The sequence below is a fragment of the Empidonax traillii genome, unplaced genomic scaffold (assembly GCF_003031625.1).
Source record: "Empidonax traillii isolate 1590-97213 ecotype Southwest subspecies unplaced genomic scaffold, ASM303162v1 scaffold683:size364172, whole genome shotgun sequence".
Taxonomy (NCBI): Eukaryota; Metazoa; Chordata; class Aves; order Passeriformes; family Tyrannidae; genus Empidonax; species Empidonax traillii.
In genome coordinates, this window is record NW_020955876.1 from 323,272 (window position 1) to 347,185 (window position 23,914).

At 52.1% G+C, this 23,914-nt stretch overlaps 3 protein-coding genes and 1 long non-coding RNA gene across 4 annotated transcripts; all 4 read left to right on the top strand.

Annotated features, from left to right (window-relative positions):
• Positions 1–343: 343 nt before the first annotated feature.
• Positions 344–12,359, top strand: TTC12 (tetratricopeptide repeat domain 12). Its single transcript, XM_027899673.1, has 21 exons — positions 344–539; positions 1,177–1,328; positions 1,603–1,627; positions 2,263–2,340; positions 2,541–2,662; positions 3,146–3,205; positions 4,038–4,109; positions 4,493–4,553; positions 4,804–4,992; positions 5,549–5,618; positions 6,392–6,480; positions 6,635–6,803; positions 7,540–7,632; positions 7,786–7,849; positions 8,529–8,663; positions 9,095–9,196; positions 9,542–9,610; positions 10,030–10,131; positions 10,351–10,450; positions 11,712–11,937; positions 12,179–12,359. The coding sequence occupies exons 1-21, from the start codon at positions 476–478 to the stop codon at positions 12,252–12,254; spliced, it is 2,118 nt and encodes a 705-aa protein (XP_027755474.1). The 5' UTR covers positions 344–475; the 3' UTR covers positions 12,255–12,359.
• A 630-nt stretch (positions 12,360–12,989) lies between these two features.
• Positions 12,990–16,161, top strand: LOC114065623. The gene is made up of 3 exons (XR_003573011.1): positions 12,990–13,093; positions 14,305–14,461; positions 15,907–16,161. It is a non-coding gene; the product is annotated as an uncharacterized LOC114065623 (long non-coding RNA).
• Positions 16,162–16,229: 68 nt separating this feature from the next.
• Positions 16,230–19,567, top strand: LOC114065625 (mucin-12-like; the record flags this gene model as incomplete). The annotated part of the gene is made up of 2 exons (XM_027899677.1): positions 16,230–19,317; positions 19,446–19,567. Coding segments are annotated over 2 exons (3,210 nt in total), but the record flags the coding sequence as incomplete, so codon positions are not given.
• A 300-nt stretch (positions 19,568–19,867) lies between these two features.
• On the top strand, positions 19,868–22,824 carry LOC114065622 (uromodulin-like 1). Its single transcript, XM_027899675.1, has 5 exons — positions 19,868–20,170; positions 20,361–20,615; positions 21,361–21,517; positions 21,856–21,985; positions 22,569–22,824. The coding sequence occupies exons 1-5, from the start codon at positions 19,869–19,871 to the stop codon at positions 22,718–22,720; spliced, it is 996 nt and encodes a 331-aa protein (XP_027755476.1). The 5' UTR covers position 19,868; the 3' UTR covers positions 22,721–22,824.
• Positions 22,825–23,914: the final 1,090 nt, after the last annotated feature.

The window sequence follows — 23,914 nt, forward strand, 5'->3', positions numbered from 1 at the left end:
GCCGCTGCCAGGTCACCTCGCGGTGTCTGTGCCGTTCTCTCCCCGACGATGTGCCTGGAATGGGAACATCCCGGCGGTGCAGCAGGAGCTCGGCGATGCTCTGGCTCCCTTTGGTGGCCGACAGCTTCCATAGCTACCACCTGCAGCGCCCTGCCTTTGGAAACACGGCCCTGCAGCGGCTCCGGACGAGGTGATTATGAACGAGAATAAAAAATTCCTTCGTGGAATCCCGTCATTCCGCGATCCCGGGGGGGGGGCCCGCCCGTTTCCCGCGGGACAGCAATCGCTCATTTGCATGGCTCCACCTTCTCATTTGCATAGCCCCGCCCACACACGCCCCGCGCATGTGACATCACCGGGCGCGTCTCCCCGGCAACGGTGCCGCTGGTTCGAGTCCCGGCCCCGCCGGGTCCCTTCGCGTCCCCCCCGTGTCCCCCTCCGTGTCCCCCCGTGTCCCCTCTCTGTGCCCCCCGCCATGCTCCGCGACGAGGACACCGAGGCGGATTTCCAGCGCTTCCTCCGCCGCGTGGACGAAGTCAGTGAGTGTCCTGCGTGGGCCGCGCGTCCCCGGCCCCCCCGGGCGGGGAAAGGAACAACGACAGAGGGAAATTGGTGGGGGAAAGGGAGGAGGAAAATGAGTGGAAAAGGGGGGAATTGCTGCTGCGCTGTCCCGATTTGGATTATACTCGGTGTCCCTGTGAGCTCAGGTGTGTCCCCGTGGATTCGGGTGTCTCCCCACGGGCCCAGGTGTGGCGATGCTTTGGGGATGCTGAGAGCTGCTTTATATCTATATCTATATCTATCTATCCATTTATTTATTTATTTATACAGAAATGTATTTATTTGTTTGTTTTGATAACGCAGACACTCTGGGGGCTCCCAAAGGTGACGTGACATTGAGTTTGTGAATGTTTGTGTTTCTAAACTGTCCCAGGCCGGGCTGGACGGGGCTCGGAGCAACCTTGGTCCATGGCAGGTGTCTCTGCCCGTGGCAGGGGTTGGAATTAAATGAGCTTTGAGGTCCTTTCCAACCCAAACCAGTCTGTAATTCTGTGATTCTATATCCTGGTCACCAGGGCCTTCAACAGCAGGTGCTCTCTGAGCTCCTGGTCCCTCCAGCATCGCTTGGAGTCCTGTGGGTATATAAAATCCTTCCTTTTCCCATCTTCTCTTCAGGCAATTTGCTGCAAGGCCTGAAGTCCCCAGACTCAGCTGTCAAGGAAAAAGCCCTTGCTGAGGCAGAGAAAAGGCTCCAGGAGGAAGGAACCAGCAGTGGGGAGGAAACCAAGACCACGGTGAACAGGACAGTCATCAACACCCGAGCCTCTGTAAGGGTTTGCCTCTGAAATCAGAGCTGGTTTAACTCTTTTAAATAGCACTAATTCACATCCTTTGCTCAGGAGAAAGAATTATAAGCAATATTTACAACTCTGGGCTGAAGACTCTAGTTGAAGACACACGAGTCCCTCTGTTAATTAGGTTTTGATTCCTGCAGTGAGGTTTGGATTGTGGTCACTTGCCTCATTTAAAGACACAAATAGAACCTTTCCAGCAATGTCAAAGATTGTTAAAAACCCTGTGCTGTGTTTCTTTTTTTTTTAGGGCCCAGCAGAGGCAGCGAATCCAGGTAGGACAGTGCTCACTCTGCTCTGGGACATCCCTTCAACCAGTTTTAGCAGAGCTTCTGTTATTTAATGCGAGACCTGATTCCACTCCTGCCACAGTCAAAGCTGGCTTCTTCAGTGAAAAATCAGAGCTACAAGTAAAACAAGTTTCATTTCAATTTTAAAATTATTAATAATAAAACCAACAAAACACATAAAATTTAATAAAACCAATAAAATAAAACTGATCATAAAATTTTAATCAAAATCCAGCCAGATCTAGGAACACACTCAAGGGCTTGATTAGCACATCTGTGTTTCTCAGGGGTAGGAGCTTTGCTGGTGGAGTTTCTGTGTCCTGGCCTCTCATCTAAAACTTTTGTATTCTGAATTTAAAAGCAAACATGTTCATCTCCAGAGATGAGCTACAGCAAGGCAGGTGTGCCAGTCCTGGTGATGATGGTGGCATCATCATTATCTGTGATAGCTTGTCATTCACATTCCACTTTAACTGCTGAGATGTCCCCACAGCATCGTTTTTATTAAGAAGTGACTCAGAAATACCCCAGAAATTAATTTTTTTTTTTAAATTTTAATGAGTTTTCTCTTTATTTTTCTTTTCCTTGACTGAAATGCCACCAACTCCCCTGGCTCCAAGACGCTTTCCTGGCAGCGCTGGAAAAGGACGCGAAAGAACGAGCTCAGCAGAGGAAGAGAAAGGAGCAGCTGGCAAATGGTAATTGCTGAAAGGGTTTTTGGGTGATGCCCTCAGAAATGGCTTGGTGAGGTGTCTGTACCAGACTGGGGGCTCACAGAGCTGCTCCTTGCCCTGTTACCCTTTGTGGGTTTGGGATGGAGGGAGCGGGTCTGGGCACCCCTGCCAGGCTGGGGGGGCTCAGAGCTGTCCCTGAGGGCTCTGTGTGTGTCCTTGGGCAGCTCTGAAGGAGGAGGGGAACGAGGCCTTCAGGAGGGGAGACCTTGCCAGGGCCATCCAGAGGTACTCGGAGGGGCTGCAGCAGCTGCGGGACAAGCAGGAGCTCTACACCAACAGGGCACAGGTCAGGGGGCAGCTGAGCTGGGGGTTCTGTGCCAGGGCAGGGCACTCTGCAAGACAAGTGTGGTTGTTCCTTCCCGGGGGGAATGCTCTCCTCTCCCTTGGATGTGGCTCCTCCGGGATAAGTGGGGGAAAATCGTTCTAATTCATAGTTTTATTTAAAATAGACTGATTTCTTCTATGAATTCTTTCAAGGGATCACTTACACAGCTGTAGAATGTAACATTGGCTTTGCATTCTCTCCTTCCCGTGTAAATTCCGTATGTGTGGGTTGAATTTTATTAAATTTATTCTAAATTACAAACCCTGAGGAGATGGAGGACAAGTCGAGAACCAGCTGATAATTTTCCTGCAAAATCAATGGCCAGGCAAATCAGCAGCCTGGTTTTATTCTTTTTTTATTAGCTGGTGTTTGTACAACAGTGAGCAGGAGTTGTTTGAAGGACTCTAATTCTCCTGCCTGGACTTTTTTTTGGGTTTATCTCAGGCCTACCTGAAGATCCAGGAGTACGAAAAAGCCATTGGTGACTGTGAATGGGCATTAAAGGTAATTCCAGGACTGGGTTTGTGTGGAACTGAGGATATGGAGACAACTGGCTGATGGAAATGAGGGAATGTGCACAGGTTGCTGCATCCTGAGTTAATCTGAACACCATAAACCAGTTCCTATTTCAGTGCTCCCTCTGTGCAGAAGCTTTCCTGGCTCTTAAAAGCATTTAATTAAAAAAATTTGGGGTGATAACGAGCTCTTAACTGCACACATTGGCACACAATATTCTGCCCAGCCTTTTAAAAATGGACCCTTGAAGCTCACAAAAAGAAAATGTAAAGGTATAAAATATATACACAAAATGCCAAGGAGCTGAGTCCAGATCCAGTTGTGTTCCGTCAGTGATGCCCATGCCTAGAACACAATTAGCAGGTTATTAATCACAGAATTGTTAAGGTTGGGAAAGACCTAAATAATAATAATAATAATAATAATAATAATAATAATAATAATAATAATAATAATAGTAATAATAATAATAATAATAATAATAATAATAAATATTTATTATAGGACATAGTATAATAATATAATAATAGAAATATTATATAAATAATGCTGGCAGCATCATTTAAATAAATCCATATTTTTGACACACAACTGAACTGGAAAAGGTCCTGCTTTCCACCTTAAACCAAAGCCTGTGCTCCTTGCCCAGGGAAGCAAAGTTGGTCCCTGGAGGTGATAATTCAGCACAGTAAGTGCTGTGAATACCCTTTTCTTTGCCTGCAGTTCTCTTGGGCAGATACAGCTGTTAATCAGAAGGCTGGAAAAAAATACTAGGAGGCTAAAAATTTCTAACCACATAATTTCTTTTTTTTTAACACAGTGCAATGAAAAATGCATTAAAGCCTATTTTCTTATGGGGAAGGCTCACCTGGCACTTAAACACTACCCTGAGGTGAGTGGACTGAATCCACTGTGGCCACGGGGCCACGTTTGTTCTGGTTTTGATGGGATGCTGTGGGTGAGAGGGAGAAAGTTTAATGCTGTGCCTCCTTTTCTGGTTTCTCACTGGAATGCTGGTTTTCTGTTCCCACTTGTACCTTCCTGGGTTTTACTGCAAACCCTTTTAATCTGAAATAGCTGAGTGGCTGTAGGGACTGGGAATAGCAGACAGCTTTGAGTGAGGAAAGTTTTTACCTGTGTGTCTTCATAAATCTTATTTGTCACGTTTAAGTGCTGTAGCCGAAAAAATTTTGAGTTAAACAGGAGGACTCTGACTAAGTTGTCGTGTTGCCCTTTTTTTCCTGAACTGAGGGCCTGTTTCCTCTCTCTGTGCAGTCCAGGCAGTGTTATGAGAAGATGCTGCAGGTTGATCCCCAGCAGGAAAGGCTGTTCAGAGGTAGGGACAGACTTTTTCACTCTGCTCCCCCTTGTTTGCTGATGGCTCCTCTGCTTCTGGGACAGCTCTGTGCCGGCAGCCTCTGCTCTGGGGGCTTCTCTGGGCTGTGCCCCCCTCCCCAGAGCTCAGGGTCACCCGTGCAGGCGTCAGCAGGAGGCAGAGCCGGGGGCTAAACTTCGTTTTTCAACCCAAAACTTCCCCCCAACAAACCATTCACCTGCCCTGCCTTGTTTCCTTTTGGCCTCCCAAGCCTGTGTGGCCGAGGTGAACCTGGAGGAGAAGAAGATGAAGGATGAAGAGAGAGCAGAGGAGGAGGTTCAGGCTGGAACTGTTGCTGCCCTGACCATCAAAGAGCTGCTGCAGAGACTTGGCACCCCTGGCCAGGATATCCTGTTCTACACAGGGGGCATCAGGCTTTTGGCAGCAGCTGTGAAGGACTGTGAGTGTTTGGTGCAAAGGTTGTTGCTCCTGGGAGTTGTGATCCAGGCAGGCGAGGACAAGGGAGCAGTTTTTATGGCAACAGGGCAACTGTTCCCAAATCTAAAACATAAAATTGGCCATATCTGGTGTTTCAGGATGGCCAGTGAGCATTTACATCTGTTTTTTAGAACTAGGTGTTGTAGCTGAGCTGTTGAGACCTCTGAGGGATTGGGGTCCCTGAAGGGCTGTTTCCTTTGTTTGGAAACGTTTGTAAGTCTCTGTTTACACACATTGATTAGCAGAGCCAGTTTTGTGGTCCAGCCTTCCTGGAGAGTCTTTAACTCAGAGTCAGTTGTTCTTTACAGCTCCAGGCACGAATTAAGAGGGGCCTTTACCTTCAAAGCTGCTCCTAATTCATTCATTCTGGGAGTTTTCCCTGTGTTTTAATGATGTTCTTCCCCCAGAGCTGTTGATCCAGTGACCTTTTCTTTTAGCACTGTGCCACAGGAGGGGCAGGAGCCTCCACCAGGCAGGTGGAGTCACAGAGCTGATCTGTTTATCTCTGGATTTTTCAGGCACTGGGCAAACGTTATTTAGAACAAACAATGGCTTCAGTATCCTCGGAGACAACGGGGCTGTTCGAGGGTGAGAGCTCTGCAGAGGGGAACAGAGGGGGGTTCCAGCAGGAGGAAATGAAAATACTGCTCCCAAGAAACACAATCACCTCCTGAAATGCAGATGGAATGGCCAGAAGAGAATGTAATAACAGATTGTAATGTCTGAAAGGGGTGACTTATGTCTGACTGCCACACAGACAGTGCTCTCTTGGGTGCAGGGGGCAGAAATAATCCATTCCTGCTTCTGTCTCCTCTTTCTGGACAGTTATCCTATCTCTCATGGTGAGAGCAGGGTTGTGAAAAAGACTTTATATAAAAGAACATCTGAAAACGCTCAGTTACTTTAAATATCCCTGGCTGGACTCCCTGGTGCTGTGGATTTGCCACCAGTAAATATTTGGGCTTATGCAACCTGTGAAAGTCTCTGTGATGAGGGAAGAGCAGCAGCACAGGGTCTTGTTTGGGGTTCATCAGTATTTGGGGTGTTGGCTGTGAGCAGACTTGAGAGGTGAAGCACTTCAGAGTTTTTCTGCCCTGGGTATCCACAGGTTTGTCAGTGCAGAGCTGAATTTATGCCCCTCATTGTGCTGTGTGCTGCTCAGGCAGGGTCTGGGTGTGCTGAGGGCAGAGTTACAAACCTGTTCCTGACAGTCCTAAAAGTGCTGAACCAGGGGTGGGTTTAGAGCTGATGAGTTCAAGCATCATCCCTGGAGGGCTTTGCTGATTATTTTTTTTCCCCCCAAAGAGCCAGTGGCTTGGTCTGTCCTCTGCTCTCCTTCCAAGCTGCCATCTCTCCTGCAGGTGCCTCTGTGCAGAGAGGAGGAGCCCAGCTGCACTGGAGCTGTGTGTGTCTGTCCTCGTGCTCTGGCAGGCTGTGTGTGCTGCCAATGGTAAAGTCAGGGGGTGCCCGTGGATCTTGGGCCATGGGCAGTTAATGTGGCATTGCTAGGGGTTAGTATGGGTGGAAAAACCAAGAACTAATCAGAGCAGTGAGGATGCCACTGAGGGACGTTGCTCCCAGGTACTCTCGTTTTTATTTTCCAGAAGAAAATCAGCGTCTCCTGCTGGCTCAGCCTGCTGTGAGTGCCCAGCTGCCAGAGCTGCTGTCCTGTGGGATACTGGAGATCCAGAGGGAGACCCTGGCACTGATTTCTCTTTACTCAGAGAGTGAGAGTGGGAGGAAACTGCTGGTCAAGCACCAGGACCTGACCAGGTAACAAACACCAGCGTGGCTCAATGTCCTCAGTGCCTGTCACTGCACCAGCACCCAGGGAGAGGCTCTCCCAAAGGACACACTGTCCTTCTGGGACAGGCCTGGCCAAGCAAAATTACAAGTCAAATGTGTGGGGTAAAACTTCAGGAAATTTCGTATCCAAAAGGAAATAAGTGCAGAGGGCTCATTGCTGAGGGTGTGATTTGGAGGCACAGGTACCTTCTCAAACAGGGGGGTGTTTGCCCAGAGCTCCCACTGTTGTCTCTGGTGGCTCCTGTTTCCAGCTGAGGGTCTCTGCACATTTAATAATTGCTATTTGTGGTTATTTAATGTTGCCCTGGCTCGCTGAGTGGAGAAAGAACCACCATTTCATTCCCTTGACCCTGTCCTCCTGCCATTTCCTTCCAGAGTTAACCAGGGGAGGAATTCCAGTTCACTGCTTTGCACTGCATGGTTTGAGGTAACAATGGATGAACACAAAAGGCTCCTTAACAATTGCACACACTTCAGTGTGTTCTGTACAACACTAATCCAGGGACATTCTTCCCTGGGAGGAAAGGTTAGAGAAATGAGACATCTGAGAGGATGCTTAAAAAAGGCAGATGTAACTGTGGCCTGACATACCAGGAGCCTGAAAAAAAGGGAATCTTGATCTTTTAATAATTAAACCAAAGCTGACACCAATTTTTTTGTGTTTTTTTTTTTTTTTCCTTTTTTTGTCGTTGTTTAATAACAGATGGCTGCAGATTCTGATGGCATTTGTCAAGTGCAGCGATGCCAGGGCTGGCAGTGCCATGAACATACTGTGTGATTTAATTGCAGAGGAGAGGTAATTTAAATTTCTCCTTCTGTTTTATAAAGTTGCACTTTGAGCCAGAGGCTGTGGGGTTACACTGCTGACTGATGTTTGTTGTCTTCCTGCTGCTCTTGTGTTGCCTCTGTCTGTGATTTTTTGTTTCAGTGTTTCTTTTTTCCCCAACAGGTTCAAAGCCCAGTGTCGGGTCCTGCTTTCCACGGGGGCTTTACCTTTATTCACCCAGCTGCTGGTATGAAAGATTTCTGTATTTCTGGTTTGCTTTGGTGGAACTAACGTGTCCACGTTGCTCCTGGGGTAGGACTACAGCAGCTACTGGGTCTGTGTTTCTGTAGGTTTAAAGAAATGCAGGTTTGTGATACCCTTTCCTCAGGAAACTGTCCTTATTGTCCAGGACTTCGTCCTACACATCCCTAGTTCAACATCCAGTCAAAGCTCTGGACTGTCCAAGGTACAGAAAAAGTCCCTGTCCAAGACACCCAACTGGTGACAGTGGATTCAAGTCACATTAAGAAGAGCATAACACAAAGCTGAAGGTGGAATCCTGGCCTGACAGATTCCCAGTGGGAATGTGCACCAAGGCAATAATTATATATGACTTTCCCACTGATCTGCTGCTCTTTCCTTGTGAACATCCCTGACTGGAATTGCAGCTGTTCTGCTCTGGGTTGTAGGAAGGGTTCTCAGTGTGAGGTTTGGGAACACAGAGTCCTGTCATCACTTTTTGCCCAGGACTCCTGAAGCATCACCAGGGGATTCACTGTCACAACGAGGGTGCTTTGGGAACTGGGGACAGCTGGGATTTAAGAGATCCTAGAATCGTGTTTCCCGCTGCCAGAGGGGTAGGAGCACATTGCTGGGGTTTCCTTGTCGTTTGTGCTGAATTTTTCCTTCCCCCCCTGTGTCCCCAGGTGTCTGGCAGGCAGGTGAACCTGGCAGCCCTGTCCTGTGCCATCAGCATCATGGGCAGCCTGTGTGCAGACCCAGGGATTCGAGCCCAGCTGGCTGAGAGCAGGGACTGCTGGCAGGGCTGCCTGAAGCTGCTGGTAAAGGGGCCTGGAGGGTGTTTGCAGCCTTGCCTGCTGGTGGAAATGTCTGTTTGTTTGCCTCCCCCCCAGAGCTCTGAACCCCTGACCGGGATCTCTCAGGTCCAGAGGTCTCGGAGGGTCACAGGAGTTGGGGATCCCTGGGGGGGTGGAGGGCAGTGAGTGGCCCCTTTCAGGATGAGCTCAGCCCTCAGGAACTGAAGAATCCAGAGGGTGGGAAAGGATCTTGTTCAGTGCCTGACCATCAGAGGTTTGGAGCGTGCAGCTTTAGGTACCAGGGTGAAACAACCCCCTGAACAAATCGTATCAAAACCACGTCATTGCTCTGCTTCTCACGGGGCTTTACCTTCCCTCTGACCTCTGGAGCATCAGAGGGAAGGCATACTGTGAATGTCTGAGCTGACTGCTCCCTTCCTTTCCTTGGCACACAGGAGGAAAGCCTTGATGGCAGCACACCCAGCTACCAGGAGTGTGTGTTTGCAGTGCTGGGCCTGATGATGAACTTGCTGCTTGAATCCAATGGGACCATCCAGGTATACAAGATCTGTGAGTTAAAAAAAAAAAAAAAAAAAAGTATTTAAAGTTATTTTTAAGGGTAGTTGGCAATTTAAGTAGGCTGAAAGGTGGTACCCGCAGTGGTATAAATGTTTTGTTTGCCATCACCCTCCAGCTGGGTGATGTTCTGAGACACTAGGCTCACTCCAAAATCATTCAAAGCTCAAGATTCCATCAAGGAGGAAGAATGTCACACGCTCAGTAACTTACTGAGGGTGTTCCCTGACCCCCACCGTGTCCTTTGTCGTGGAGAGCTTTGCCTGTGATCCCATTTCTCCTCTACCCCTTCCCAGCAAGTGATTTTTTCCCTGTTGTTGTTCCAGGACTTGGCTGTGGCCATCAGTGGCAGGTGCCTGGCTCTGCTCAGCCACCAGGACGGCAGGATTGTCACAGTAAGTCAACAAAAGGACGTGGCCTTGGCCTGACCCGTCACATCAGAGCAAACCTCTGCCCTGTACAGGTCTTACACGAGGCTTTGGGGCCCAAAAGGTTCCTAATAATAATATTATTTAATGAATAAGCTTGCAGGGAGTTGTACTGGTCTCAGTTTGGTCTCACCTCTCCCCTACACTGAGTTTAGAAGCTGCACTCTGTTCAGTTTTCACTGAACAATAAAAGAGCCTCATCCTCCAGATACCCTTTGTTAGGTTCTGTAATCTGGGATCCTCTGGATTTCTGTAAAACTTCTCCTTTTAGCCCTTTAATTACTTTGGTTGCTTTTTTTTTTTTCCTGCCAAAGGAAATAACTTGAAGTTTTCCTGGACAAATAAGCGTTTCCTTTTGCTCCTCTCCCTTTTTTTGCCTGACTCAGAGGGCCATTGGGGTGCTGAGCCGTGCCCTGCCAGCATCCCCTGTGGCTGTGGAGGAAGCAGTGAGAGGAGGGGTGGTGAAGAAAATGATCAAATTCCTGAAGGTAAGTTCAGCTCTTCTCGTTTCTGCTCGTGCCTCTGGCAGGCTGTGCCTCTCAGGTGGGTTTTGCATACTCTCTGTGGTGCACAGACACCCAGCTTGGGTCTGATACAAGGATATAAGAAATGCCTGAGTGTCTCCACCCTGTCACTTGGAGCAAGGTGGGTCTGAACTGTGTTTGAAAAACAAACTGTGGTTTGTTCCTGTGCTTTAATCCACCCAGGCTGGAGGGCAGCTCACGGCCCGTTATGGCATTAAGACCCTTTGCATCTGCACCAGGAGCAGCAGGCAGGCTCAGGAGGAGCTGGTGAAGGCAGATAAAAGTAAGTGCCAACTCCAGGAATTTGACTGGAAGCAAGGGAACCTGCACCTTGCCCTGGTGACATGGCTTGGTGGGCTTTGGCAGGGCGTGTATTTTGAAAAAAAAAATGCTGGTAAGCTGTAAATGAATTGGGGTGTGTTTCATCAGGTTTGTGGCTAAAATAAGAAACTCCTGATTTCCAGAGGTTGAGGCTATTTTAGAGTGTCTTTCATGGGGTTTTTTGCCTGCTATTACAACAAGATGGATACAGAGACAGAGTGATGATACCAGGCCAGGTGTCAGGGTAGTTTGGAGTATATTTGCTCTAGTCATGTGGTATAACACTGCTTAGATTGCTTTAAAATCCAGCTTCAATTAATGCTAATGTAGCTACAACAGAGAATACTTTAAATTTGCTCTAAATGGTTGAACCTGTCAAGAAACTGTCAGTGTGTGTAGTTCAGCTTGAACCCCAAGGGTTTCCACTCATTAAAAGCCTCTCAGAGCATCATCTTCCCTTTGTGCAGCCCAGATGAGTTTCACTGTCATCTGCAGACGAAGCTTTCATTTCCCCAAATAGCAGGAACACTTCACTCTCATTCTTCCCACCAGAGCTCTGGGTGTTAATCCTCTGAGAAGTCACTGTTTCTTATTTTTTTTTTTTTGTCAGCTCTGTTTGCCAGCCCAGACACTGGAATCAAGCTTTAGTCCCGTGACACCGAGTTGCACTTCTGGGCCACTTAATTCAGCCCCAGCCCCTGCTGCTGTGGGGAGCAGCACTGACTTTTCAGATGCTGTTGCAGCAGCAGGGGTGGGATGTGATCAGGAAGGGGGACCATGGGAAAAAAAAAAAAAACAAACAAAAAAACAAACAAAAAAAAAACCCAAACAAAAACCCAAACCAAAACAAAAACCAAAACAAAAATAAGTAAACAAAGAAAACCCCACAAAATTTATGTAAATGCCCAAGGGAGCTTCCTGGCTGTGTTTTATGTGGACAGTGGTCTCTCTAAACGTTTCCAGACTCTGTGGCCTGAGATGCTGCTGCTGCTGCTGCTTGCAGAGGTCAGCAGGAGCTGTACAACCTGTCAAGAGCACAGGGAATACTCTGCTGGTTACAGAGGTGGCTGAGCTGAGCCGCCCTGTGGCAGTTGAGGATATACAGAAAGCCTTTCACGTTCCTGTGTGCCACAGAACTCTCCCCCTGGGAGCTCAGGTGAGGACAGGAGGGCTCTCCAGCGCTCCTTGGGCAGCTCTGAGTGTGTCTGTGCCTCCTCCTGCAGGGTTTGCTGTGCTGCTGAGCCTGCTCGAGTCCCAGGAGGAGCTGGTGGTGGGAAACGCTGCTCTGTGCCTCAGCCAGTGCCTGGGTGTGCCGGGAGCAGGGACAGCCCTGCTGGGTTCCAGGGTGGTGCTGCTGCTGCTGGGACACGCTGGGGGTGACGCTGCCAGGGCTGAGGTGCAGGAGAACGCGGCCATCGCCCTGGGGAAGCTCTGTGCTGCTGAGCCAAGGTACTGCTCTTTGCCACTTGGTTTGTGTAACACACCAGAGATAAAAAAGGGAACCTTATTTTCTTAGCTGTGTTACTCTGAAATGCCATCTACCTGAGGAATGGTCAGGTATGATTTATTTTCCTTTCTGAGGGCAGTAGTAATCTAGAACCCTATTTCTTGTGCTAAGAGCAGTGAAACCTTAAAACTTTCATTGTAGTCACCGTCCATTCCCCCAGAAACCTTTCTGTTGTCTTTTCAGGCATATTCCTCAGCTGAGGAAGCTCAATGGCCTGGCCATCCTCAACTCCTCCATGAAACACCTGCACAGCAGCTGAACCCTTCAGGAGACCTCCCAAACCTGTTCTTAATACCACTTATTGTTAAGTATTCTTTTCTTTAATAAAGCTAACTCGAAGCACATCAGCTTCTCAGTCCCTTTGTGAAGCCAGTGAAACAATATTAATATCAGGAGAAAGAAGTTAATTTATTATCTAGGCTACCAACTAAAATAACAGCTTGCATTAAGCTGTCGTTGCTTTAATAAATGACACAATAAATGGCCATAAATACTTTTTTTTTTTTTTGCCTGGTTTTTAAACACAGGAAACAAAAGAATATATTACATTTATGTGGATAAGCACAGGCCAGTCATGTTTGACTTTAAAATGGCTCTTCAGCTTCCCTCCATGACACCTGTGGGTGTCTATTCTGGGGGTAATCTCGTCCCTTCAGAACAGTGGCTGACAAATTATATATCATCTCCTTTTCAAAATAGCAGCTGAATCATCTTCCCACTTGAGGAGAAGGAAATTCTCTTGTACCTGTTTTCCCCCCCCCCTCGCAGTGAAAGGCATAGAATTGATAATCTCAATTTAATAATCTCCCTGGCTTTTTTTTTTTTAAGGATCCTACCATTAAGCTGCACCCTGCCTAGACAAACATGTAAGAAATACTGTGTGTGGGTTCAGTGCAAGGAGGCACCAACACCAAAGGCTCCCTGGCAGCGTTCAGTGCCCTGGCTGGGGGACAGGTTGCTGGGGACAGGTCTGGGGTACAGGCACTGCCTGTGTGTCAGGGGCTGTACAAACACCAAAATCGGGGTCATTTTGTCTCCCAGACGAGTTTCAGAGTGGGGAGAAAGCCGAGGTGACCTGACCTTGGTTCCCAGCTGGAGGTGAGGGCCGGGCTGGCAGTGGTGTCTGTCGGCACCAGCTCCGGTGTGTTCTCCTCCAGGCTGCACTCGAGCAGCTTGCTGAGGGATGGATCAGGGGTTGTTGTTGTTGTTTCCTGCCCAGTGGCTCTCACTGTGCTTTCCCAGCTGTCACTGTGCTGCTTATCTGCCTCGTGCTCGTGTTTTCACTGCTCTCACCACAGCCACGGTGTTCTCTCTTTCCCCCCAGCCCTTCTCCAGTCTCACTGTGTGTGTTTGTGCAGGTGCCTGGCACTGGGGGATACCTGCTGTGCACTGCTGGTGCCTCCAGGTGAAGCTTTGCAAGGACTCTGGGGCTTTATGGCTAAAGGTAAAAGAGTTGTTGTGTGTGTGACTTTGCCCTCTGGCCTCTTCTTTGGCTGTTACGAAAGTTTAAAGTCTGATATGAAACTTTAAATTCTGTTATGGAAGTTTAAATTCTTGTCCCTCCTCTGTGGGTCTCGTTCCTCCCTCACCCAAATGTCAGGTCAGGCTGCTTTGAGCCAGCTGGGGGTTGTTCCTGTGCTGTCACCTCCCTGTGGCTCCTGCGTGTAGAACACACTTTGCCAGTGCCTGTAGGACTGGGGCAGAAGGGATCCAGCAGCTGGATTCCTTCTCTGGAGCCTCACCCTGCCTGGAGGGTCACAGGGACAGTGTGCATCTCCTGGGGTCACTGCATGAATGCTTCCTCCTGAACCTCCCCTGATGCAGCTCTGAGCCATTCCCACATGCCCTGGCACCAGATCCCAGGGAGAAGAGCTCAGCACCTCCCCTTCCATCCCCTCCATGTCCCCATCCCCTCCTCAGGAAGCTGCAGAGAGCCAGGGATGTCACCCTTCAGCCTCCTTTGCTCCAAGCTGGACAAACCCAGAGCCCTCATCCTCCCAGGAGGTGCCTTCCAGCCCTGCCCCAGCTCTGTTGTCCCCCCTGGGTACACCCAAGCACCTTCCCCTCCTTCCCAGAGCCCCCCAGGGAGCGTTTGAACTCTTCCCCCAGGGCTCCAGCTGCCTTGCACCAGCAGCCTCTCCTGTTCACAGTCCCTTTGTCCATCTCTGGATGGAAAACACACTCTCCTCTTTTGTTAAAAATCGATTGATTCCAATTGGTGCAGGGTGGTTGTTTTTTTTTGGGAACAGGTTATTGGTTGCTGTCTGGCCTAAGCTCTTATAAAGTAACCCAATACTCTGCCCTTCCAGAGCAAGCAGCAAGTTCTGAGAGGCAGCAGTGACTCCTCGGGGAGCTGCCTCCTGTCAGGGATGTATTTTCTTGGGATGACTCAGGAGCTGCCTCCCGGGATGCAGGAAAAACTCCCCATCTTTATCCTGCTTGCAGCTGGACTGCTGGATCTGTCTGGTGAGTGATGTGTTTTGTTCTCATCTCAGTTGCTGCTCCTCTGCCTCTTCCCCTCCGTTACCAGCGGGCACAGAAGGGATGCCCAGAGCTGGGGGACAACTTTGAGGAGCAGGAGCAGCTTCCCCTGCTTGTGGAGTTGGGCTGGGTGGTTTCAGCTGGGGGGTGTTTGTGGCCCCACTCAGGACACTCCTGTGCTGTTGACCTGAGCTCACACACAGGCCCAGTCCCCAAAAATAGATATTTTCTCTTCAGGGTGGGGAAAGCAAAGCGAAAAGTCCTTTTTCCCCCGAATAGTTCCAGTGAGGATCAAACTGGTGAAACCTTGTTCAGAGCCCCCTTTTCCAGGCACCACAGTTCATCATCTTAAGCCTGATAAGGATTCTCCACCCAATTAACAATTTGACTCTCTTTGTGTGTTTTGTTTCTTTAAATCACCTTGTCCCCCTGCACGGTGTGTTTGTGACTATTCACACCACTTTAAGACCTCAATTCATTCAAGTGTTTTTTTCTTTACAGGCAGATCACTTGTGTTGGGGCTAAGCCATGGGAGTGTCACTTGTTTGTACAAAACCCCCAGTTTAAAGTGTTTTATCTCCATCACCTGCTAACTTCCATCCCTTTTTCAGCAATAAATCAGCTTTTTGAGTTCCCTCATATCAGCTTTTCCTTCTCACTGCTGCCTCAGAGTCCTGCTGGTTCTCCAAACGTCCCCAGGGATGGTGAATCTTGAGGCATCACACCTGGGTGCCAACCCCAGGGATTTAATCTGCTAAACCTCTGTAAACCCCCCACTCCCCAATTTAAATGCATAACACTGAAATGCATAATCACTTCATAGCTTTTAGATCAGAGCTGTTTCCTGGCAGGTGCCTCGGGGGGGGGAAAGAACGCTCCAAGTTTTTGGAGAGGAAAAGTGCAATAATGTTTTAATCGATGGTTTGGAAATGATACCTAGACAGCCTTTTAAACCGAGGGTCTGCCTGTTTTAAATGGCAAAGTGTCTGCTTTTGATTAGGGAGTAAAAAGGTGGAGAAGCTGCTGTGTGTGAAAACAAACCAGCTTCTCGTCCTGCTGGTCACCCAGCGTGGGGCAGGAGCTCCTCCCAGGACTGGGGTGCTGGGGAGGGACGAGTGCTGAGGGAGAGCCAGCTGAGGGGTTTTAGTCTTGCTTTGCTGCCCTTGGTCAGCCTGAGCCTTTCCTGCCCCCTGCACCTTCAGATCCCTGCAGAGTGAAGGCAGGGGGTTCCCCCCTGGCTGGTGGGTGCTTTGGGTCCTTCAGGGGATGCTGAGCATTGACAGCAGAGGGGCAGGTTTGTCCCAGCTCGGTGAGGTGGAGCTGCCCACCCTCCCTGTGCTTCTGGGCAGGTGTAAAAGTGTTGGAAAGGGCTGCAAACTGTGCGAGGTTCTTGTGCAGCTGGATGGGCCAAAGTGTTTTCTGTTCCTCAGGAGCCTCCGGGAACGATGGTGGTGCCAGTGACATGTTGGGCCTGGGATTCCCTGGAGGGGCCCAGCCCAGAGCTGAGAGCAGCCCTGGGCCCAGCCAGGGGGTCCCTGTGACAGAGGAGGACCTGGATGGGGTGACCTCCCATCTCCAGAGTGCAGCAGCTGATCCCACCAAGGAAACCACAGCTGACTCCAGCCCTGCTGCCACAGAGAGAGCTGCAAACAGGACAGCTCTGCTGCCTGGGGACTCAGCTGGGGACCTGGGGGTGTCTGAGCCCCTGCACACAGAAACAGCAGCTCTAAAAGCCCAGGGTGGGCACGCTTGGCCTGGCAGCATCCCTGTCTCCACACAAGGGTCCCAGGCTGCCACAGCTCTGCAGCAACCACACAGCTCCCTGCAAAGAAGACCAGGAGATATTCCTGGGGATGATCTCAGCCCTCCCAGCTCTGGGGCTGGGCTGCCCCAGCCCTCTCCCAGTGCAGGGACACACCAGGACTCTCCCCAGGTCACAGCTGTCCCCTCCCTTTCTGTTCTTAAGCAGATGGAGGTGACAAAGCCTAAAACGTCTGCCTTGACTTCAACAGTCCATTTTCATCCTCCAGGAAAAGGAACAGCAGCGCCTCCATTTCCCAGCAGAGCTGGGATTGCTCCTGGAAGTGCAGGGCTGGGCTGGTCACCCCCAGGAATGCACAGAACTCCCCAGACCCAGCCTGGCAGCTCAGCAGCTGTGACACCTGCACACCTGAAGAGGACTCAGGGTATGGATGCTGGAGTTACAGCTTCTGCAGTGCCAGGACAGCCATCTCCAGGGGGCCTGGATGCAGCCTATTCCAGAACAGCACGTGCCAGGGCCACTCAGGTTTCCCCTGTTCTGCCTCTGAATCAAGAAACAACAGGCAGCAAGGGCAGAACTCCACCAGCAGCTGTAACAAATGGTTCTGGACACCCAACCCAGCTGCCTGCTCTGCAGACACTCCCACCAGGACACCTCCACTCCTCTTCATTACTGATGGGATCCCCAGCTCCTGCTGGATTAACTCCATCCCCATTTCAAGGGCCTGTTGGCACGACTGGAGGACAACAGTCCTTGGACAGGACCCTCAACTGCACCAAACCTGCTGCCCAGGAAAGCAAGAGGAGCTCTCAGGGAATCACTGCTGTAGCTCTGCAAGGAGATTCTGATCATGGGATGGTGACAAGCAAACCTGGGAAATCTGCATCCCCTGAGAGCCCACAGGCTTCTGCTACTTCATCCTCCTCAAGCCCATCAGGGATTTCCACATTAAAACTTTCCCAGACTACTAAAGAGCAAAAAGAAGCAACATCTGCACCCCCTCCTGGAATGTCTGCCTTTGGGAATGCAGACCTTCAGCCCTGGGATTCTGTTCAGGAAGGGCTTCAGCCACCAGGTGCATCTTTCCCTGGATTGCAGCCCATGGGCATCCCCAGCTCTGCTGAGAGACTTCACACCACAACAACAGCAGTTTCCTCCACAGCTGCTGGGGCTGGGGCTGGGGCTCAGGGTGTTCCTGCCCATCCTGGATCTCAGGAAGCCTTTGCTGGGATGCTGCAGCTGAGCATGGTGGAAGACAAGAAGAGAAGGAAAGGTCTCCCTCAGCAGACAGCTGGAACTGGTTCTCCAGCAGCCAGCCCAGTCCCCAGCCCCTCTGGAGCCTGGGACAGCAGGAACCAGACAGCTCCCTCTGCCAGCTCTGCCCCTCCAGCCTCCCAGACCCACCACGCTGGCAGCCTGGCAGCTTCTGCTTCAGAACCACCCTCAGCCCCTGCAGGGGGAGGCCAGTCCAGCTCAGCCCCAGCACATCCCGATCCAGGGGTGCCCAGTGTCCCTGCAGAGGTCCCAGCACAGCTGGCACAGGCTCTGGTGCAGCAGTTCAGGACGGCACTTGATGCAGCCAGCAGGAACCTCAGCACTGCCAGAGGAGACCCCCTCACCATCACAGCAGCCCCAAACCTGTCCTTCCTGTTCAAGAGCACTGATGGCACCATCTGCCTCCAGCCCATGCAGGAGCCCCCCCTGCCCAGGACATTCCCCAGCACCAGTGTTGGGGGGCTGGTGTCCGTTCAGCAGATCCTGGCAGCATCAAACTCCTCAGTGCTGGACCCTGGGGACTTGCACCATCTGAGTCCTTCCAGCTTGGTGCTGGTCAGGCCTGTGTTCATCCTGCTGCCCACTGGCACAGCAGACTCACCCTTGGCTCGGGGGGAAGGGGAGCACAGAACCACCCACCTGGTCCCAAACGTGGGCACCCCTGAGAGCAGCCACGTGAGGACTGGTTCCTCTGATCCCAGCAGGAAACCTGGAACTGCTCTGCCCACTGTGTCCAGCCAACAAGCAGAGAGAGCAAAGGGAACTCCTGAGCCAGCTACTCCCAACTACAGAGCCACCACGGGCTTGCTCCAAGCTGCCACCACAGCACCAGGTCCTTTGCTGGAGCCAGGGACGGGGATGAGCAGCACAGGGCAGGCCCTGCACCTTCACAGGATGCCAGAGGAGATGCAGATCCCTGCTCTCCATTCCCAGGAGGCCAAGGGCACTGATTTCCTTCTCCTGAGCAGCATGTTGGCAGAGCCTGGCATCTCCCCTGGGGCACCATCAGTGCTGCCCACGCAGCAGAGCCCCCACACTTCCCCCAAAGTGTCTCTCACCACCGAAAAGCCACATTCTGTAACTCCTTCACTGCCAGCAAAGGGACTCCCTGATTTCCCAGTGCCTGCCCAGCCTGTGCCCACCAGCACAGGGGCTGCAGGTGGTGCTCAGCACAGTGGGACACTGCAAACTGCTGCCCCTGGCCGGGGCTCAGTGACCACCCTGAGCTCTGCCCCGGCTTCCCACGGGACCTCACGCTCAGCTGGAACCACGAAATACCCACTGGAGGTGGTCACAAGCACCAGACCTCTGCAGGCCACATCCCAGAGGCTCCCCAGGACCACGTTGCTGCTGCCATCAGAGGCACCCAGCATGTCCTCAGCTTCCCCAGTGCTTCCAGCTGGGAATCAGCACAGAGAGGCTGCCCTGGGCAGCACAGCTCCTCCAGGAGCTGCTCCAGCAGCACAAACCCACAGCACTTCTGTACAGCCTGATCCCCCCCAGCACTTGGAATTCACTGCCACGGTGCCCAAGCCCTGGGTGAGGACAGAGGCAGCAGCAGCACCGGTGCAGACTCCCTGTGCTGCAGAGATCCAAACGAAGGCAACGCTTCCTGGGAAACCTCTGGCTGCAGTGACCCACCCACGGGGGTATTCCAGCTCTGCTGCACACCCACCTTCTCCTGCACCTGCACACGTGCCCCTGCTGGCAGCCCTGGAACGTGACCAGGCCCTCCAAGAAGCTCCCACTGAGCCGTTCCCAAAGCCTACGGAAATCAGCACGAGGGCAGGACAAGCAGGAAGCGGTGAATTCCCGGGGATGAGCGTGTCTCTGTCAGCCACAGTGGGCACACATACACAGAAACCCCCCCCAGCAGCTCTGGGGGATGAGCTGGGTTTAAGTGCAGCACAGCCCTCTGTTGTTGCCCTGCAGAAACAGCCTCGAGGGACACAGGGCACCCCACGGGCTCCAGCAGCAGTGACTGCTCCCTCTGCAGCGAGGGGTGGCCCTGCCACTGCTCCACTCGTGAGCAGAACAGCAGCTTCCCAAGCTGACCCCAGCGTGGTGCTGCCCACGGCTGGCAGGGCAAACACCCCAGCTCCGGTCTCTGCAGCCCTGGGCAAGGGGCAGGAGGAACCAAAGGCAGGAGCAGCCCCCACCAGCCACCTGCCCACCCAGGCAGCCGTGTCTGCATCACCCAGACACCCTCTGGAGAAGGATGTCCCGGAGGACAGCGTGGAACAGGAGCCTGCTCATCCCAGCCCTGGCAGCGCCGTGAGTGCCACCGGGCCACCTTCAACAGCAGCGTTGGCTGTCTCTGCTGACAGGCCTGTGAATAATCACTCAGCTGCTGAGATGCTTCTAGCCAGAGACCCAATCCAGCTCCTCCCAAGCCCAGAGAGCCCCTCGTATCCCCCCAGGAGCCTGGTGGCACTTCCAGCCCAGGGGAATTCCCTGCTGGGTGTTGCAGGCACTGACTCATCCCAGAGGCTGCTGCTGAACACGGAGCCAGAGGAGATGGGCAGGACGGAGGAGGTGACAGACGGAGCAGCTGAAGGCCTGGTGACTGTTGTGACGCTGCTGGATGGCCAGCCCAGTGCCCCGAGTGACTCACAGCACAGGAGGGGGCTGCAGCCGGAGCTCACCGTCCTGGATGGGTAATCCATTCCCTCTGTGCCATTCCTGCCGCGGGATTTAAGGATGGGGTCAATATTTACGAGGGTCTGGGAGGGCAGGACAAGGTGGAATGGCCTCACATTGACAGAGCCTGGGGCTGTTCCATTGCCAGCAGTCCATGTTTCCTGGCTGGGCCTCACCCTTTCCCCCTTTTCCCCTCTTTCCCCGCAGCCTGGCCGTGGTGAGCGACGACGCCTGCGGCTCCGGCAACTACACGGTACAGCTGAGCCTGAGCCCCGCTGCTGACACAGCCCCTGAGCCCCAGGGGCCTCCAGCACCTTCCCCAGAGACCTTCCTGGCCCTGGTGGCCGTGCAGGACAACCTGAGCCAGCCCCTGGTGCAGCCCCTGCTGCAGATCCACTCGTGCTGTGTGACCCCCTCCGCCAGCCCCGGGGCACCAGGAGCCCAGTGCTGCCTGTTCCGCAGGTGGGACACGAGCCCACGGGGGTGGGATGGGCTTCACCTCCCCTGGGATCCTCAGGGAACCCTCTCCTGTGTCCTGTGGCTGCAGGCTGTGCTCCTTGGAGCAAGCTCCAAGCAGTGGGAATGAGTCCAGGAGTGCTCTGCTCCCTCAGCCTGTGATTAATACCAAGGGCTTGATAAGGCAAAGAACCCTCAGGGAAAAGAAATCTCCCTTTGGTTTATGTAAATGAGCCATCCCAATTGCCCACATCCATAATATTTTCCATTTATAATGTAGATAAGCCATCCCAGCTCCCCACAGGTGCTGTCCCAGGTGTCAGGGAGCAGCATCCCCTGCCCTTCCTGCCTGGGGTGGCACATCCCGGGAGCAGAGTAGTGCAGGGATGGCAGCCAGGCAGATTCTGCACAGGCTCCCATTCCCCCAGCAGCATTTCACAGCTGTTCTGGCCTCACCTGAGCACAGGGGAACGGGAGGATTCATGAGCTGATGTTTGCAAAACCACTGGGGTGTGAGATGTGAGTCAGAAGTGGATCAGGGAGTGGTTGTCACACCCCGGCAGCCATTTCACTGGTTGTACCAAAATCAGCCTCCAAGGAACAGTTCTGTGCTCTTGGGCTGTGGCCTCCACAGCAGGGCAGGTACAGCCTGCAGTGCTGACATTTGAGGGGTTTTGTTGAGCTCTGCCTTGTGCAGACCCTGCCTTCAGTCAGCTGGAAGTTGAACCTGTTTGCCATTTGCTCCTGCCAGGCTGCCATTTGAGTGCAGACACATCCAGCTGCTGCAGAGCAGCAGGTCCAGAGCTGCCAGCTTCACCATCCAGCTGTTCCAGATGCTGAACCACTCCGTGGCCTATCTGCACTGCGAGCTGAACGTGTGTCTGCACGGGAAAGTGGGATGTGAGCAGGTACGTGGGGTGGGGCTGTCCTGGCAGGACTGAGGAGGGACCTGGTGCTTCCAAAGTCACCACACCAAGGCCACCCCTACCTGGGAAACCCCTTTATCAGGTCTGGGAGGGGAGTTAAATGACATGAAATGGCAGCAATAGTTGCTAATCCTCAGGGAAAAGGATTCAGGGAATAGGGATTGACATGTGTGCTGGTCCAAGGATTAGCAACTCAGCTTTTGGAATGGCAGCAGGGCTGGAAAAGGTGGAGTCTGAGGAGATCTGTGGACCCCTGGGGCAGGAGGTTCTGTTCAGGTGCCACCAACACCCCTCCAGAAGTTTTCCCATGTCCTTCCCAGGACTGCTTGGAAAGTGTGGAGCCAGTTCTGCAGCCCAGTGACAGGAACAGCTATGGAAACCTGCACAACCTCATTTCATTTGGTCCAGTTTGGAGGATGAAGGACAGGTTTCTGTACAAACCTGTGGAAGGTGGGTCTCCTGTTTTGCCTTCTCTGTCTCTCTCTCTTGGAGAAGTTTTTGTCCAGCTTTTCCTGCTGAAAAAAAGAGAAAAGCAGTAGTTTTAACAGCTTTCTTGACAGTCATTTTTTGTGCTGAGCTTAGGGAAGATGCCCCATATTTGGAGGCAAGGGAACACCAGCCACAGGTAACGGGATTAAAATCTACCTTACAAACATTTGGTGCAGAATGAGGTTGGCCATAAGTCAGGAGTGTTCACAGGTGAAATACAGCAGCTGGTTAATGTTAATCAGATGTTGTCCAGGTATTAGAAAAGAGTGACACTGAACCTGGCACATCATGAATGTCAGAGACTCCTTAAATCCACTGGCACCATCCCAAATTCCTCGTGTCTTCAGTTGTTTATGAAAAGCCAATTTACTGTTGGCATTCCATGGTACAGAAGGCTGCGTGTTTGTAAAGGCACTGCCCATTTTACTGCTCTGGGGGTAGAAATCGCCACATCTCCTTGGCACGCTCTGAAGATGGGGGGGTTTAACCTTCCCTCTCCCTTCCCTCCCTCTCTTCACTCCCTGATCCCCTCTCTCGTTTGCAGGTGCCGGTTCTGCCGTGCTGCTGCCCATCCTGCTGGGCTCCCTCGCTGGCTTTGCTGTCCTGGGCAGTGCCTTCATAAGCCTTTGGCTGCACCACAGGCAGAAAACCAAACCCCTCCACTACCCCCACTTTGGGGACATCCATGGGCCGTGAGCCTGGAGCAACTCCTGGTCCTGCAGCTCCCCCCTCAGCAGTGACTGGGGGAGCAACAGTGCCTGCCTGGCACACTTTGCTTCTGTAGAGCTTCTGCTGAGCCAGGGAGCCATTAAAATGAGCCTAAAACAAAACTAGAGCCTGCCATCGGGGAGCACACGGCGTTGGGAAAAATGTGGGAATGTGGACCTGGCAGAGCACCTCATGGCAAATTCACCAGGGGAAGGAGGAAGAGGCATCCCTGGAGCGTGGAAGGAGCTGGAAGGCACTGGGAAGGCACCTCTGGGAAGGGATCCCCCTGCCTTTGGGGCCACGCTGTAAATGGTCAGCACCACTGCCCCACCTGGTTATTTTAGTGCCACTGAAGCTGGCTCTGTGATGTCTCTGAGGTCTGAGCTGTTTGCCCAGAAATGGGCACCCCCTGAAAGGTCTGTGGGGGGAATGCCACTCTGCAGCCATGGACTGTGTTCCCCTATTCCCTCACCCTCTCCTGAGCTATCTGCAATAAAACTGAGCGTTGCAGTAAGTGTTTGTCTTGCCTGTGCCTGAACATGAGGGGAATGGAGTGCCCTTGTGCCTGTCCTCAGCTCCAAAATGGTGTTGGCAGGTGAGTGCCAGCAGGTGGGAGGGGGGGAGTGGCTGGGGCAGGACCAGCATCTCACCTTAGGGAGTGGCAGGGAATTGGCAATAGTCACCTTCTAATGTTTTTTTTTTCCTCCCTGAAAGGCTGCAGAGCCTGGCTGGCTTTTCACCTTTTCCAGGGAGAGCTGGATCATTGCAGACCTGTGTGCACAGACCCAGACAGGACCATCAAACCCCTGTCACAGCCAAGGGATGTGAGCTGTGCCTGCTGCTCACATGGGGACGGTTGAACTGCTCAGACTAGTGTTCTTCATTCCTCCAAACATCCCTTACAGGCATCCAGGGGCAGGTTTGATCCCTGAGGGATCTGCTCTGGGTCACTGCAGTTCTTGTGCTCCTGCTGAAGCATTTTCTCAGGCTCATGAACTCATGTTCACCACATTCTAGTTCTGGGGTTTTTCTCTCTTCTTTATCTTTCTGGAGTGTTTTTCCCTTGTTTATCCTGCTGCACAGGAGCCTCACGGATTTCCCTCTTCCTTCCCTTTCCTGGCTCACTCTCCCCTGTGATGCCCCAGGTGAGGAATCCCACCCTCAGCCCAGTGCAATTGCTAA

Coding starts and splice junctions, on each gene's coding strand:
- TTC12 (XM_027899673.1), top strand. CDS start 476: ATGCTCCGCGACGAGGACACCGAGGCGGATTTCCAGCGCTTCCTCCGC. Junction 4,554..4,803: donor GCAGGAAAGGCTGTTCAGAG/GTAGGGACAGAC, acceptor TGGCCTCCCAAG/CCTGTGTGGCCGAGGTGAAC. Junction 4,993..5,548: donor GGCAGCAGCTGTGAAGGACT/GTGAGTGTTTGG, acceptor TGGATTTTTCAG/GCACTGGGCAAACGTTATTT.
- LOC114065622 (XM_027899675.1), top strand. CDS start 19,869: ATGCTTCTAGCCAGAGACCCAATCCAGCTCCTCCCAAGCCCAGAGAGC. Junction 20,171..20,360: donor GAGCTCACCGTCCTGGATGG/GTAATCCATTCC, acceptor CTTTCCCCGCAG/CCTGGCCGTGGTGAGCGACG. Junction 21,986..22,568: donor TCTGTACAAACCTGTGGAAG/GTGGGTCTCCTG, acceptor TCTCGTTTGCAG/GTGCCGGTTCTGCCGTGCTG.